The sequence below is a fragment of the Musca autumnalis genome, unplaced genomic scaffold, assembly GCF_047663935.1.
Source record: "Musca autumnalis isolate F117 unplaced genomic scaffold, ASM4766393v1 scaffold_4, whole genome shotgun sequence".
Taxonomy (NCBI): domain Eukaryota; kingdom Metazoa; phylum Arthropoda; class Insecta; order Diptera; family Muscidae; genus Musca; species Musca autumnalis.
Genome location: NW_027411977.1, coordinates 226,239,681 through 226,257,256, shown reverse-complemented (window position 1 = coordinate 226,257,256; position 17,576 = coordinate 226,239,681). Strand labels below are relative to the sequence as shown.

Below are 17,576 nucleotides of genomic sequence, written 5' to 3'. Positions count from 1 at the left end.
GACGCTCAACGGACCGTATGTGCCCAGCCCTGAAGACACTTTTTGATTTACAGATAAAAATCGATAAAATTTAAATGCGTATAATTTCGGTAACTCGATTTCAACTGTCAAGGTCTGCGTACATAAGCTGCCTCGCCTGCTTACCTTGCTTGTTTCTGATAAAAGAATAAAAAAGAAAAAGGCAACCCAGTCTGAAATTTGCTCGGCCTTCTTTATTCTTTTATTTTTATTATGTCAGAAATGAAGTAGGAAAGCAAGGCAACCAGGCGAGGCAGCTTATGTACGCAGGCCTTCATTTCCTTTGCGTATACGTCAAATGAAAACTCATCTGAAATCCATTGGATTTCATTTGACATTTAAGCAATGGAATTGACAGTTGAAATCGAGTGGATTTCGTAAATGTAAACTTTGCGTAACGATATTATTTGGTGAGTTAGCCCATATTTACATTAGGCAATTTTCCTTGCGGCAATTGTCAGTTTGTTGGAGAGAGGGGTGAGGCATATGGTAACCCTTTGCCTCTCAACACCCTCTCTCACCAACAAACTGACAATTGCCGCAAGGAAAATTGCCTAATGTAAATATGGACTTAGCGACCAATAAAAAGTCGTCGTTACTCTGCGTTTACACATGACAGTACAGTTGAGTTCATGTATTGATTGTCAAAATCTCAAAACTTGCCTCTGTGACGTAGGCGTCCAGACAACTGCAAAAATTATGAATGAAAAACATCGATTTCTTCTTGTTTTTTCATTCACACATTTTGTTAGTTTTCATAATCTTTTGTTTCCAACACATTTCAATTATTATCTCACTTATTTTTACAAAAATGTCAAAAATTTGTTGTTTACATTTACGAAATCCACTCGATTTCAATTGTCAATTCCTTTGCGTATACGTCAAATGAAAACTCATCTGTACCCAGCAAAAAGTTTGTATCCGCGGATGCAGTTAAATCACTAGAACAATTGCCGCTGGAGTACATCTTTTCCTATGAATTCACTTATGAATTTTACAAGAGAGCGCGAAGCTAGGATGCACTCCATTTTGCTTCCACGGCACACAGCTAGGATGCACTCCATTTTCAATCCAAATCACAGCCTTTGATGTAGTGTTTATACCCTCAGCCTTTAGGCTAGGAGGGTATATACACGTTGATACCATGAAAATGTGCCTCATCGAAATAATGGTTTTAGACCCCAAGTATGTTTGGAAGAAATGTGTTTCGGACAATTTGGAGTCGATCTAGCCATGTCCGTCCGTCTGTCTGTCCTGCTGGCAGGAGCGCATGATAACTCTCGAACGGATGAACCGATTCGGTTCAAATTTTGGCTTTCGTAATATTTTGCCCAAACTTAGTTTAAGTTCGAAGATGAGCTACATCGGTCCACTCCTTCCGGTACCTCCTTCACAAAAGTTCGAAAATGTTCGGAAAGTTTGTGCGCACGATAACTCTTGAAGTGAGTGACCGATTTGGTCCATACTTTGTACAGCGTAAACTTTCTACTAGAGGAATATGAGGTTCCAATATGGTCTCAACAGGTCCACTCCTTCAGGTACCTCCCACACAAAATTTCGGAAAAGTTCAGTTTAGGGCCATCTCTCGAATCGCTTTGATTTTTGTTTTAGCAACTTGTATTCACTGCCCTCCATACGACGGTACAAGTTTCATCAGGGGCAAGTCCATACTTCCTGAGAAAATAGCATGAAAGTTGCAAAAAAACCCCTATGACACCGTGTGAGATGGTTGGAGCGCAAGATAACTCTCGAACGGATTTGCCGATTCGGTCCAAAATATGGCCTTAGTAATATATTGTCCAAACATAGTTTTAGTTGGAAGATAAGCCATATCGGTCCACTCCTTCAGATACCTCCTCCCCAAAAGTCCAAAAAATTTCGGAACATTGTTCGTACAGTAACTCTTGAAGGGAGTGGCCGAATTGGTGTTTACTTTACACATCCTAATATATCTACCAGATATATATCAGGTTCAAATATGGACTATACTTGTCCACTCCATCCGGTACCTCCCACACAAAATTTCGGATAAGTTCACTTTAAGACCTGATATTGAATCACTTTGATTTTTGTTGAAGCAACTTGCATTCGTTGCCTCATTTACGATGGTAAAAGTTTTTTAGGGGCCATTCCATACTTCTTGAGCAAACAGCCCGAAGAGTTTAAAAACCCCATATGGCACAATATGTTGTGGCTGGAAATCCACTTCCATAACGGTCAATGCCGATCCATTCCTTTTTGTATCCCCTCCGCAAAACTTTTGATCTTTAATCCTAATGGGTACTTTGCACGGTATGTTTTTTACATATAAGTTGTCACTTTGCATATACATTTTGTATGGGAGAAGTGTAAAAAACATACCGTGTAAAGTACCCATAATCAACATTTTTGTCTGTTCAAAGGCCCAATATTTTTAAAACCCCCTAAATACATACGTGTTTTGGGAACATATTGTTTCAATATACACAGGCTGAGGGTATATCTCTGTCGGCAAAGCCGACTGATACTTTTTTACTTATTTGTATTGAATTTAAATGCGGTCTAAAGATGCAAATATCCCAAAATAAATAAAATACATTGCTTATTCGTGTAAAACAAGAATATTAACTTTATTACATTAACACAAATTATAAAAAATCTCCATTAAATTTGATCGTAACTAAATTAACTTTCTCTACTCTGCTTTTTGTGACACCGCAACTGATATTGCTTCATCATCCAAATGGTTTTTCATTTTTCCTCCTACTCCAGTTCAGATTTCCAAAAAAAAAAAAAAAAAAACTCCATCTCCACTTCAAAAATAATTTGCGTTTCGTGAATTACAGAAATGTTCGTAACTTTAGTTTGTATTTCTTTATTTTTTTAAAACTAATTCTTATAATTTTAGACACTCTTTCTTATGTTCAGAAAAAAGACTGCGATTTTAGGGATCAAAAAATTGGCTTGCTTGGCTAGGGATCTTTAAGCGAGTGCTTCCAAAATGTATCGAGCGGAGTGCATTTTCATAACTCCGTGTGGATGGCATCGAATGATGTATTGAAATCATAACTCTGCATTGCACTACTTCCAAACTTTTTACTCGTTAATATTATTAAAATATATGTAATTACTTAATTATATTTTCGAGTAGCTATGATATTCATGTGGATTCTTTGTAATTATATTTAAACTGGCCATAGAATTGGGCTTAACTCTAGTTTAGTAAAAACTCTCCGATTTTTCTGAAATTTTCTCCAGAGGTAGATATTTTTGCGCTGATCACGGAAATGTATAATTTTCTTGGGGGACGGACCCGGTTACCCGGTTATTGGACCCGAAAGTCCGGGTAAAAAACCCGGGTTAGACCCGGCTCTATCTTTGGAAAGCTTAAGGAAATACCTATCCAACAAGTGGTCATATGATGGGATTATCTTCAGGTGGTCAGGTGATATAACCTAAAAATTGATTTTTGGACCCGGATTTTTCCATAAAACCCTCAAAAAGTCGAAAATGGGTCCATTATGGGCGCCCGCTTAATGTATGTCAGATTATAGCTTGCACTTTAACCTTTCCAAAATGGCGCTATATGTTGTAATACCTTCTCTGGATCCAGAGATATGGCTCTTAGAATCTCGAAAACCCGGTTTCTCCATGTGGCTATTTATAGAAAAAAATTATAATTTAAAAAAAAAAACATTTTGTTCCCGTTCCGCAGATTTGCACACGTCCATAGGAGAAAGTCTTAAATCCCCGGCCAAAGGCCGGCTATGTAAAGAAACATTTATAATTTAAAAGAAAAATGTGTTCCCGTTCCCTAGATTTGCACCTGTCCATAGGAGAAAGTCTTAAATCCCCGGCCGAAGGCCGGCTATTTAGGTTAGGTTAGGTTAAAATTTAAAAGAAAAATTTGTTCCCGTTCTTGAGATTTGAGCCTGTCCATAGGAGAAAGTCTTAAATCCCCAGCCGAAGGCCGGCTACTTAAAGAAAAATTATAATTTAAAAGAAAATTTTGTTCAATTTAGAAATTAAAAATTTCCCATAGACACCTATAATGTAAAGAAATGAGCCCTACAGAACCGAGTTCTGAAGATTCTAAGGGCCATATCTCTGGATCCAGAGAAGGTATTACAACATGTAGCACCATTTTGGAAAGGTTAAAGTGCGAGCTATAATCTGACATATACTAGGCAGGTGCCCACAATGGACCCATTTTCGACTTTTTGGGGGTTTTATGGAACAATCCGTGTCCAGAAATCAGTTTTTAGGTTATATCACCTGACCACCTGAAGATAATCCCATCATATGACCACTTGTTCGATAGGCATTTCCATAAGCTTTCCAATGATAAAACCATTTCCAATCGGTTCAGTAGAGCCGGGTCTAACCCGGGTTTTGTACCCGGACTTTCGGGTCCAATAACTGGGTAACCGGGTCCGTCCTCCAAGAAAATTATACATTTCCGTCATCAGCGCAACAATATCTACCTCTGGAAAAAATTTCAAAAAAATCGGAGAGTTTTTACTAGACTAGAGTTGTTCCATTTTGCAGCAATCGGTTCAGTAGAGCCGGGTCTAACCCGGGTTTTGTACCCGGACTTTCGGGTCCAATAACTGGGTAACCGGGTCCGTCCCCCAAGAAAATTATACATTTCCGTGATCAGCGCAACAATATCTACCTCTGGAGAAAAATTCAAAAAAATCGTAGAGTTTTTACTAAACTAGAGGTGTCCTAGAATTGTAAACTGGCTTTAATTGTAAAGTAAATAAAAAAAGTACGGGAACGAAACTGTAATGCTTTGTTTACATTCGGCGTCATTTCGTGATTTCGAAGGCGTTTCGTGATTTCGCGCGGAATCAAGCAAAATTTATCACGATTTTGCATACAAAAATGAAATCATCTGATTTCGCGATTTCAGCGAAATCAACATCGAAATCACAGTACACATGATATACAACACTGTTTTTGCCTAAAAAAGTACCAAAAGTTGCAACAATATCAACAACTGCAACAAACAATTGGCCTGTTCCCGTTCTTTACCCTGCGTTTACACATGACAGGACAGTTGAGTACATGTATTGATTGTCAAAAACCCAAAACTTGCCTGTGTGACGTAGGCGTCCAGACAACTGCAAAAACAGTTGTAAAATTATTAATGAAAATCAACGATTTTCTTTTATTTTCCGTTCACATATTTTGTTTTTCTTAATATTCTTTTGTTTTCAACACATTTCAATTATTATCTCACATATTTTTACAAAACATGTCAAAAATTTGTTAAACCTACTGTCTGTGAAAAAATGATGGACAGCTGGGAGACAAACGACAAATATATGTATGTGTTAGTAAATCAGAGTTGTATTTGCAGACAGTCTGTCCTGTGTAAACGCCTAGTTATAAAGTGGTAAAAGTTGTAAAAGTCCTAACGATTTTCATATAAATTTTGTGTACGGGAACGCAAAATGTGTAAAGCTGGGTACACATTGTCAGTTTTGAATGACAGCTTTGTTGTTGCTTGCTAGTGTGGCCGTTCATTTTTGTCATTCATCAATGCAGCCACAAAATGTTTTGTGGTTGCTGGCTGGTTTTGACAGTTATCGATAATTGCGAAATATCGTCATTCAAAACTGACAATGTGTACCCAGCTTAAAAGTGGTAAACATTGTAAAAACTTTTTAGTTCTGGAACAGAGCTAATTTTAGTATAAAAATTTTTAAGCAATTTGTCGCTAACTCAAAAATGAGTTAGAGAATAGCACAACAGCTATCGTATTTAGATGCCAAAGAACATGCTGCTAATTTCTAGACCAAAATTGAATTGCAGAAAAACAGGAGAAGAGGGTGTTATTCGGCGCTATTTTGTTTAAAGGAAGTGCAAGTCTTGCTAGACTGCTTAGTACGGTAACGCATTTTTAGCACTAAACGGGAAAACTGCTGCAAGTAGTAATATTTTGCAAGTTCTGAACACAACTTTTATCTATCAAATTTTATTATTATGTCTCAACGATAAAATAATTTTTTGCAATGTTTTATTTATATTTTCATTTGTTAGTACTATACACAATTAATACGATATATAGCTAATTTTACGATAATTTTCGAAATAAAGTTGTACAGTGCTATGTTGTCGTATTTTTTTGATGACTAATTCAATTTACTACAGCTTGTTTTGAAAATTCATGTTCGATCAGCTGCGCATTTGCATCTACCTTGATAATTGTGATATGTTTGAAATCAACAAAAAAATAAGTATAAACACCGGGGTGTATTTCAGGATTTCGTGAAATCCAGTGGATTTTGGAGCGTAAATGTAAACTTGGCATAAGTTTGATGTATTGCCATGGTGCTTTAATCTGGTATTTGATTAATTGACATTGCTTTCCGTCAACATTACAGTCTCAACCGAAATTGACAGCCTTCTTGCGTATTTATTGTGAATTAATTAATAGGAGCAATATAATACGTCAGAGGTGGTACCAATAGAAGTTGGCCACAACAATCCATTCCAATTTAACGATTTTTACTAACCCATTGAAACAATAGGACATATAACTTGCATAGCAGTATTCCCAGTGACTCCACGGAGGCTTTCTGCAAAGAAAATCCATATAAAAAACAGTAACAAGTACGTGTCATTGTCTGTCCAATTGTTTTGATTTCATAGTTCACAGTTTCTCACATGAATTTCTTATGCTTGCAGATATTTAAAGGTAACCGTGGCGAACTTTTCAAATATGAGACGCAACAATAACTATCCCTATCAACCGTTAAATCAAAATCCCAGCAGCTCATTGGGACATGATTCGTTGGAAGAGGAAAATGAACGGGCAGCAGAAGAACTAAAACAAAAAATTGGAGCTTTAAAATCCCTCACAATTGATATTGGAAATGAGGTGCGCTACCAAGATAAATTGCTGCGTGGTATTGACGATGATATGGATCGAACACAGGGTTTTCTGGGCAATACAATGAACAGAGTTGTAAGACTGGCAAAAAATGGTGGAAGTCGTCACATGTGTTATATGTTTCTGTTTGTTCTATTCGTCTTCCTGTTGTTGTATGTTGTTTTGAAGTTGAAGTAAGATATCAGAGTAGTCATAGAATCAATTTTGTTTTGGGAGAAATGGGAAGTGATTTAGGCAATGTTAGAAAAAACACGAAATAAATTTACATTTATTACACATTTTTTTATTGTACATTTATAAAAAGACAGAAAAATATAAAGTTGTGAAAAAATATGTGTTGTTGTAGTACCTCTTTCCGTACTTCCTTACGTTTGCTCTGCTTATGATAACTATTCCCTTACAATGATAATTGATGATAATGATAATTGCTCTCCTTAAACATAAAGTAAACCAATTTCTTGTTTTTGAGTAAATTATATGGAGAATTTAACTACGATAAGAAAGGACAATAATTCGGTGTCGTAAAACGCTTTTAAACATTGTTAGTGTGTTTAGTGGCTGTTCGGGGGTTTTCACTCAATGTCCCTTCTTTCTAGTCATTTGAAAATTTGAGATTTTCAAATTGTTCCTCCATTAGTTACTATGCCTGATAGGAGGTCTTCATTTTCTTACTGCGCCGACTAAAATCCTGATCATCACCATCAGAGCAGCTATCATGTTGCAGAGATTGATCTCCGCTAGTTAATTGTTGATATTCTGTGGGATCAATGACATAGCCACTTTTGGCGCATTCCAACATACGAACTAGAAAAAAATGAATACCAGGATTAAGATGCAATCACTTGATTATGTTTTAATATTTACTCTGAGCCTCCAAAATGGCATTTTGCTTCTTTATTTCCTCAACATCTTTTTGATTGGCTTGGATTTTACGTCTCATGATTTGAATACATTCCGTTGTTTTCTTTAAAATCTGTGCACGACTGGCCTAACGGATACAATTGTTACATTTTGTTTGTAAGTATATTTCAAATTCACTTCCTTACCTTTTCTCCCTTCAGTGAGGGAACAGCTTCCCTCAAGGAGGTAAAGCTTTCCTTGATGTGGTCTCGTCTTTTCCTTTCCAATGCATTGTGATGGGCCCTTTTCTCTTCTTGGGTAAAGTTTTGTGTGTTTGTGTGGCGCTGAGGTAGCCCAGCATCAGAGTCATTGTCATCCTGCAAATTAGAATGATTGTTTTATGTATTATCTAGACTAATATTAATATTCTGTATTTTGTTTATAATTCTTGTTGTTGGATCGATATCAACAACCTATCAAAAGCAAATCCCACACTGTCTTAAATAAAGGTACATTATTTGCTCTCTTAAAAAAGCATATAGAAATGTAAAAAAACACGAAGTCGTAGCTAGGAAAGCTAAGAAACCATTCTAAATATACACTCACATCACTTTCAATATCTATATCACGATCATCGTCACTCATTTTGTAGTTGGAGATTATTTTTGGTGGATCCTGTTGGCAAAAAGTTAGATTTTTTTTTTCAATATTTACGTATTTTCTGTGGAAATACGATGAGCGAACAAAAACGTAGATTTTTTATTTACAACAAGTAGCGCCGTCAATCGAATGCATGCGACAACGTACAACGGAAGAGTTTAAGTGGCACGTCAACACATCAAATTAACACGTCAATTGTTGGTAGCTAAAGCTACGTTTAGATTAAAGCTCTGTTCCAGAACTAAAAAGTTTTTACAATTTTTACCACTTTTACACGTTTTGCGTTCCCGTACACAAAATTTATATGAAAATCGTTTACGACTTTTACAACTTATACGACTTTTACCACTTTATAAAGTACGGGAACAAGCCATAAGTGATTTCTAATGAAAACAAATAAATTAAATTAATTAAATTTGATGCCTGTTCCAGAATCTGTAGTGCGATTCTCTAATGACCCCGGCACATACGGTGCGTTGCGTCACGCGTTAAAAACAACCACATGAAAAAAAATGTAAGTGATGCCAAGTTTGTTCTTGAAGTTTTCATGTGGTTGTTGTAACGCGACGCACAACGTACCGTATGTGCCGGGGCCATAACTCATTTTTCGAGTTACCGAGACATTAAGTTAACAACCAAAATAAAGCTGTCGGTAAGTTCTACCGATATCAACAGTGTTGTCAACTTTTATTGATACTTTCCATTCATAATTTTGAGTTTTAATTTTACCGATTTTTGTCCGTAACTAAAAAAAGAGTTACAGAATTCCACTAGTGCATGAAGTCGTGGGTTTGATTCAACGGTGGCAGTAATGTTGGCGACATTTCTTGAGTATTTAAGCCAGGTATCGGCACCAATACAAACGCATTGTTTGCGGCCTCACGCATACGACTCTCTCTCTCGCTCTCTCCTCAAACAGCGTGTGCGTTAAGGCATTGCTAAAATTAAAAATCATTGAAACAAGCGACAACAGAGCCTCCTTCATTGAGTTCTGAACGAAGACTGAGCGGTGGTTGTTCTGTTGTTATTCTCATCAAGGGCACGTGTGCCCCTTTTTATGCTGATTTAAGCCATGTAAAATTTCTCCACTGTCTTGTGTAAACGCCTAGTAATGTGTACATGCTATTATAGCTTGTTTATATTATAGCTTTTTGCAGGGTCAACCTTCTTTATGACGATTAATTTGACGTATACGCAAGGGAAATGTCATTTGGGTTTGTTAAATCCGGTAATATATATATATATGTCGTGTGATTATTTCAGGGACATTTTTTCGACACAGTGATTTTTTCGGGGACATTTTGAAATTTTCGGGACAGTCCCCGAAATTTTATTTATTCTGAGGTTATTTTGGGGACATGTTAATTTTAGGGACATTTAATGTACAAATTTATGTTGCATGTTTAATTTCAAGTTCACTTTATATTTGTTCGATGTATATATTCGTTTTATGTATATATAGCAATTATATCCAATTTTTTCCTAAAAATTAAGTATTTATTTCCTCCAGGGTTACCACTTTTCATGGAATTTCTGACAATTTTTAACGCCGTTGAAACATGTTTATTAGACCAACTTTGAAGTAACTTAGTTACGTCAACAACTATTACAAAGAAGAAGAGTATCAATAACAAAGAGTATTGTCATAGAAGGCAAAAAATTGAACAATAATTGGCCTACATCATATTAATTGAGACTTGTGTGTAAATTAATGAGCAGATAGACTTCGTGGCGAAATAGAAACAGCAAAAAAGATTCAGACGTGGATGCAAAAAACGGAACAAGTCTAATTTAGGGGCACCTCACGGATCGGGCTGAAATTCCCGGGGGAAGTTTATGCTTCCTGAGATATGGGTCTTAACATTTGGAAAATGGCTTAATTTAACATCGCTACCTTGTTTATGGACACCTGTCGAATCGGGCTAAAAATCCTATCATAGTTACTTCTTGTTACACTATTCGCAACGATATATAGATTACCGGGGGAAGTCTACACTTTCCGAGATATGGGTCTTGACTTTTTACTCGCCATTATTAATTAACCAATGGGTATCATTTTAAAACACAGGAAGAGTGATTTCTAAAGAGTTCTTAATTTTAAAGGAAATTAAATTTCCTAATAATAATTTATTAAATTAATAATAGGTTTTCTATAGACACGAAGACTCCTTAAGTGGTCTTCTATAGAATAGAAGTCGCCTTAAGAGGTCTTCATTAGAATAGATGACATATTAATAGGTCTTCTATAGAACGGTGATCGTCGTAAGAAGCCTTCTATATAATAGAAGACGACTTACGATGTCTTTTGTAAAATCAAAGACGCTTTGAGAGGTCTTCTATATAGAATCGAAGCCGCCTTAACAGGTCTTACAAGGAATAGAAGTAGCATTAAAAAGTCTTCGTTAAAATCGAAGACGCCTTAAGAGGTCTTCTATAGAATAAAAGACGACTTAAGAGGTCTTCTACAGAATAGAAGACGCCTTTAGGGGTCTTCTATATAATAGAAGACGCCTTAAGGGGTCTTCTATATAATAGAAGACGCCTTAAGGGGTCTTCTATATAATAGAAGACGCCTTAAGGGGTCTTCTATATAATAGAAGACGCCTTAAGGGGTCTTCTATATAATAGAAGACGCCTTAAGGGGTCTTCTATATAATAGAAGACGCCTTAAGGGGTCTTCTATATAATAGAAGACGCCTTAAGGGGTCTTCTATATAATAGAAGACGCCTTAAGGGGTCTTCTATAGAACGGTACACGCCTTATGAAGTCGTCTACATAATAAAAGACTTAAGAGGTATTCTATACAATAGAAGGCGACTTAAGAGGTCTTCTATAGAATAGAAGACGAGTTAAGAGGTCTTCTATAGAATAGAAGACGCCTTAAGAGGTCTTCTATAGAATAGAAGACGCCTTAAGAGGTATTCTATAGAATAGAAGACGCCTTAAGAGGTCTTCTATAGAATAAAAGACACATTAAGAGGTCTTCTAAAGAATAGAAGACGCCTTAAGACGTATTCTATATAATAGAAGACGCCTTAAGGGGTCTTCTATAGAACGGTACACGCCTTATGAAGTCGTCTACATAATATAAGTCTATTATTATGTAGACGACTTCATAAGGCGTGTACCGTTCTATAGAAGACCCCTTAAGGCGTCTTCTATTATATAGAGTACCTCTTAAGAGGTCTTCTATTCAATAGAACGCGACTTAAGAGGTCTTCTGTACAATAGAAGACGCCTTAATAAGTCTTCTGTACAATAGAAGACGCCTTAATAGGTCTTCTATAGAATATAAGACGCCTTAAGCGGCCTTCTATAGAATAGAAGACCCTTAAGAGGTCTTCTATACAATAGAAGACACCTTAAGAGGTCTTCTATAGAATAGAAGACGCCTTAAGAGGTCTTCTATAGAATAGAAGACGCCTTAAAGGTCTTCTATAGAATAGAAGACGCCTTACGAGGTCTTCTATAGAATAGAAGACGCCTTAAGAGGTCTTCTATAGAATAGAAGACGCCTTAAGAGGTCTTCTATACAATAGAGGACACCTTAAGAGGTCTTCTGTACAATATAAAACGCCTTAAGAGGTCTTCTATAGAATAGAAGACACCTTAAGAGGTCTTCCATACAATAGAAGACAGCTTAAGAGGTCTTCCATACAATAGAAGACGCCTTAAGAGGTCTTCTATAGAATAGAAGACATCTTAAGAGGTGTTCTATAGAATAAAAGACGACTTAAGAGGTATTCTATAGAATAGAAGACGCCTTAGGAAGTCTTCTATACAATAGAAGACGCCTTAAAAAGATACCCTACGGCATCTTCTATTCTATAGAAGATACCCTACGGCATCTTCTATTCTATAGAAGATACCCTACGGCATCTTCTATTCTATAGAAGATACCCTACGGCATCTTCTATTCTATAGAAGATACCCTACGGCATCTTCTATTCTATAGAAGATACCCTACGGCATCTTCTATTCTATAGAAGATACCCTACGGCATCTTCTATTCTATAGAAGATACCCTACGGCATCTTCTATTCTATAGAAGATACCCTACGGCATCTTCTATTCTATAGAAGATACCCTACGGCATCTTCTATTCTATAGAAGATACCCTACGGCATCTTCTATTCTATAGAAGATACCCTACGGCATCTTCTATTCTATAGAAGATACCCTACGACATCTTCTATTCTATAGAAGATACCCTACGGCATCTTCTATTCTATAGAAGATACCCTACGGCATCTTCTATTCTATAGAAGATACCCTACGGCATCTTCTATTCTATAGAAGATACCCTACGGCATCTTCTATTCTATAGAAGATACCCTACGGCATCTTCTATTCTATAGAAGATACCCTACGGCATCTTCTATTCTATAGAAGGTACCCTACGGCATCTTCCATTCTATAGAAGATACCCTACGGCATCTTCTATTCTATAGAAGGTACCCTACGGCATCTTCTATTCTATAGAAGGTACCCTACGGCATCTTCTATTCTATAGAAGGTACCCTACGGCATCTTCCATTCTATAGAAGATACCCTACGGCATCTTCCATTCTATAGAAGATACCCTACGGCATCTTCCATTCTATAGAAGATACCCTACGGCATCTTCCATTCTATAGAAGATACCCTACGGCATCTTCTATTCTATAGAAGGTACCCTACGGCATCTTCCATTCTATAGAAGATACCCTACGGCATCTTCTATTCTATAGAAGATACCCTACGGCATCTTCTATTCCATAGAAGATACCCTACGGCATCGTCTATTCTATAGAAGATACCATACGGCATCTTCTATTCCATAGAAGATACCCTACGGCATCGTCTATTCTATAGAAGATACCATACGGCATCTTCTATTCCATAGAAGATACCCTACGGCATCGTCTATTCTATAGAAGATACCATACGGCATCTTCTATTCCATAGAAGATACCCTACGGCATCGTCTATTCTATAGAAGATACCATACGGCATCTTCTATTCCATAGAAGATACCCTCCGGCATCGTCTATTCTATAGAAGATACCATACGGCATCTTCTATTCCATAGAAGATACCATACGGCATCTTCTATTCCATAGAAGATACCCTACGGCATCGTCTATTCTATAGAAGATACCATACGGCATCTTCTATTCCATAGAAGATACCCTACGGCATCGTCTATTCTATAGAAGATACCCTACGGCATCGTCTATTCTATAGAAGATACCATACGGCATCTTCTATTCCATAGAAGATACCCTACGGCATCGTCTATTCTATAGAAGATACCATACGGCATCTTCTATTCTATAGAAGATACCCTACGGCATCTTCTATTCTATAGAAGATACCCTACGGCATCTTCTATTCTATAGAAGATACCCTACGGCATCTTCTATTCTATAGAAGATACCCTACGGCATCTTCTATTCTATAGAAGATACCCTACGGCATCTTCTATTCTATAGAAGATACCCTACGGCATCTTCTATTCTATAGAAGATACCCTACGGCATCTTCTATTCTATAGAAGATACCCTACGGCATCTTCTATTCTATAGAAGATACCCTACGGCATCCTCTATTCTATAGAAGATACCCTACGGTATCGTCTATTCTATAGAAGATACCCTACGGCATCTTCTATTCTATAGAAGATACCCTACGGCATCTTCTATTCTATAGATGATACCCTACGGCCACTTCTATTCTATAGAAGATACCCTACGACATCCTCTATTCTATAGAAGATACCCTACGGTATCCTCTATTTTATAGAAGATACCCTACGGCATCCTCTATTCTATAGAAGATACCCTACGGCATCTTCTATTCTATAGAAGATACCCTACGGCATCTTCTATTCTATAGAAGATACGCTACGGCATCTTCTATTCTATAGAAGATACCCTACGGCATCTTCTATTCTATAGAAGATACCCTACGGCATCTTCTATTCTATAGAAGATACCCTACGGCATCTTCTATTCTATAGAAGATACCCTACGGCATCTTCTATTCTATAGAAGATACCCTACGGCATCTTCTATTCTATAGAAGATACCCTACGGCATCTTCTATTCTATAGAAGATACCCTACGGCATCTTCTATTCTATAGAAGATACCCTACGGCATCTTCTATTCTATAGAAGATACCCTACGGCATCTTCTATTCTATAGAAGATACCCTACGGCATCTTCTATTCTATAGAAGATACCCTACGGCATCTTCTATTCTATAGAAGATACCCTACGGCATCTTCTATTCTATAGAAGATACCCTACGGCATCTTCTATTCTATAGAAGATACCCTACGGCATCTTCTTTTCTATAGAAGATACCCTACGGCATCCTCTATTCTATAGAAGATACCCTACGGTATCGTCTATTCTATAGAAGATACCCTACGGCATCTTCTATTCTATAGAAGATACCCTACGGCCACTTCTATTCTATAGAAGATACCCTACGACATCCTCTATTCTATAGAAGATACCCTACGGTATCCTCTATTTTATAGAAGATACCCTACGGCATCCTCTATTCTATAGAAGATACCATACGGCATCTTCTATTCTATAGAAGATACCCTACGGCATCTTCTATTCTATAGAAGATACCCTACGGCATCTTCTATTCTATAGAAGATACCCTACGGCATCTTCTATTCTATAGAAGATACCCTACGGCATCTTCTATTCTATAGAAGATACCCTACGGCATCTTCTATTCTATAGAAGATACCCTACGGTATCGTCTATTCTATAGAAGATACCCTACGGCATCTTCTATTCTATAGAAGATACCCTACGGCCACTTCTATTCTATAGAAGATACCCTACGGCATCTTCTATTCTATAGAAGATACCCTACGGTATCCTCTATTTTATAGAAGATACCCTACGGTATCCTCTATTTTATAGAAGATACCCTACGGCATCCTCTATTCTATAGAAGATACCCTACGGCATCCTCTATTCTATAGAAGATACCCTACGGCATCTTCTATTCTATAGAAGATACCCTACGGCATCTTCTATTCTATAGAAGATACCCTACGGCATCTTCTATTCTATAGAAGATACCCTACGGCCACTTCTATTCTATAGAAGATACCCTACGGCATCTTCTATTCTATAGAAGATACCCTACGGCATCTTCTATTCTATAGAAGATACCCTACGGCATTCTCTATTCTATAGAAGATACCCTACGGCATCCTCTATTCTATAGAAGATACCCTACGGTATCCTCTATTTTATAGAAGATACCCTACGGCATCCTCTATTCTATAGAAGATACCCTACGGCATCCTCTATTCTATAGAAGATACCCTACGGCATCCTCTATTCTATAGAAGATACCCTACGGCATCTTCTATTCTATAGAAGATACCCTACGGCATCTTCTATTTTATAGAAGATACCCTACGGCATCTTCTATTTTATACGACATCTTCTATTCTATAGAAGATACCCTACGGCATCTTCTATTCTATAGAAGATACCCTACGGCATCTTCTATTCTATAGAAGATACCCTACGGCATCTTCTATTCTATAGAAGATACCCTACGGCATCTTCTATTCTATAGAAGATACCCTACGGCATCTTCTATTCTATAGAAGATACCCTACGGCATCTTCTATTCTATAGAAGATACCCTACGGCATCTTCTATTCTATAGAAGATACCCTACGGCATCTTCTATTCTATAGAAGATACCCTACGGCATCTTCTATTCTATAGAAGATACCCTACGGCATCTTCTATTCTATAGAAGATACCCTACGGCATCTTCTATTCTATAGAAGATACCCTACGGCATCTTCTATTCTATAGTAGATACACTACGGGATCTTCTATTCTATAGAAGATACCCTACGATTTCATGATTTTTATTTATTGACGAAAATACATATGTACATATGTTAAAATATAAATGGATCAGGAACAGAAATCCTTTTTTATTGTCCTTGTCCACGGATGAAAGTTAGCTCCCATTTCTAAAAGCAGGCTCTCTGGTTCCCCATGACTGGTCCGATATATTCGGTGTCTTCTTCATATGTTTGTCCTCCTAGGTAAAGGAAACATTTTACATTTCGTGAAACATTGGACTAGTCATCCTAAACGAAAATTATCCTCTTACCTTATAGAATGGAGAAAATTGTGTTGAAAGGCTCCTCGTAAACAAATATCCAAGTATTTGTTTTGTTGTCCTAGGTTTTAGTTATTGTAACTAAATTTTGTTCGGCGTCTATATTCGTAATAATTTAGGCATTCATAGTCCCCACATGAGATACAGACCTATTTTTTCGTAGACGCGTTGCATATATAGTAAAGAATTCCTCATTAAAAAATCAGCGCTCTACACTTTCGCAAAGGCGAGAAAATCGATCTATATTCGTGTAAAACAAGAACATTTTACAAAATTTGTTTATTCCACAAAAAAAAAACTTTAGCGCCATTGTTTTGACACATGAAGAACTCTTTGTCGCTTGTTTTATTTTTTGCCTGCGTTCGAATTGTGTATATGGTGTATGCCAACACAACAAACTGGGTTATTAATATAAACAATTTTATAGATTTATAGCAATTAAAAAAAATAAGTATTTTGCATAATAATTTTTATGACAACCTACGTTTACATACCCAGCAAAATAAATTGGAAGTAGTGCAATGTGGACTAGTTCTGTCACGGAATGTTTTGATACAGTTCAAACGGAATAGAGCTTGATTTCTCAAATTTGGACTGAAGGTCACTGATGAAGAGTAAAAAAAATGTTCCAAAGGGTTTTTTGAAAACCATGAGCGTACGAAAAGTACTAAATGGTAATAAATTTGGTACAATTTGGATTTGAGTGAACGAATAGACCTGGAATCCTTAAATTTGGAATTGGAAATCAGTTGGAGTGTAGGATAAAGGTAGTTTTGGAAATTCGTACTTATAGTAAACGGATAGCGCTTGAGGTCTGAAATATGAAATTAGGATTACTGTTGGATTTTAGGACTGAAGAAGTTTTGGAAATTCATAATTATGGGTACGAAAAGTATTAAGTGGTACTACATTTGGAACAATTTGGATTTTGGTGGACGGATAGAGCTGGAACCCTTGGATTTGGTAAAACTACTGTTGGAGTGTAGGATTGAGACATGTAGGTAGTTTTTGA

General features: G+C 36.9%; 2 protein-coding genes across 2 annotated transcripts; one reads left to right on the top strand and one right to left on the bottom strand.

The window, feature by feature from the left end:
• Positions 1–6,417: 6,417 nt before the first annotated feature.
• Bet1 (blocked early in transport 1) lies at positions 6,418–7,231 on the top strand. Its single transcript, XM_073987071.1, has 2 exons — positions 6,418–6,618; positions 6,694–7,231. Exon 2 carries the CDS (start codon positions 6,728–6,730, stop codon positions 7,073–7,075), a length of 348 nt encoding a protein of 115 aa, XP_073843172.1. The 5' UTR covers positions 6,418–6,618; positions 6,694–6,727; the 3' UTR covers positions 7,076–7,231.
• Max (MYC associated factor X) lies at positions 7,160–8,578 on the bottom strand. The gene is made up of 4 exons (XM_073987070.1): positions 8,345–8,578; positions 7,945–8,115; positions 7,763–7,886; positions 7,160–7,702 (listed from the first exon to the last, which is right to left on the bottom strand). Exons 1-4 carry the CDS (start codon positions 8,381–8,383, stop codon positions 7,539–7,541), a joined length of 498 nt encoding a protein of 165 aa, XP_073843171.1. The 5' UTR covers positions 8,384–8,578; the 3' UTR covers positions 7,160–7,538.
• Positions 8,579–17,576: the final 8,998 nt, after the last annotated feature.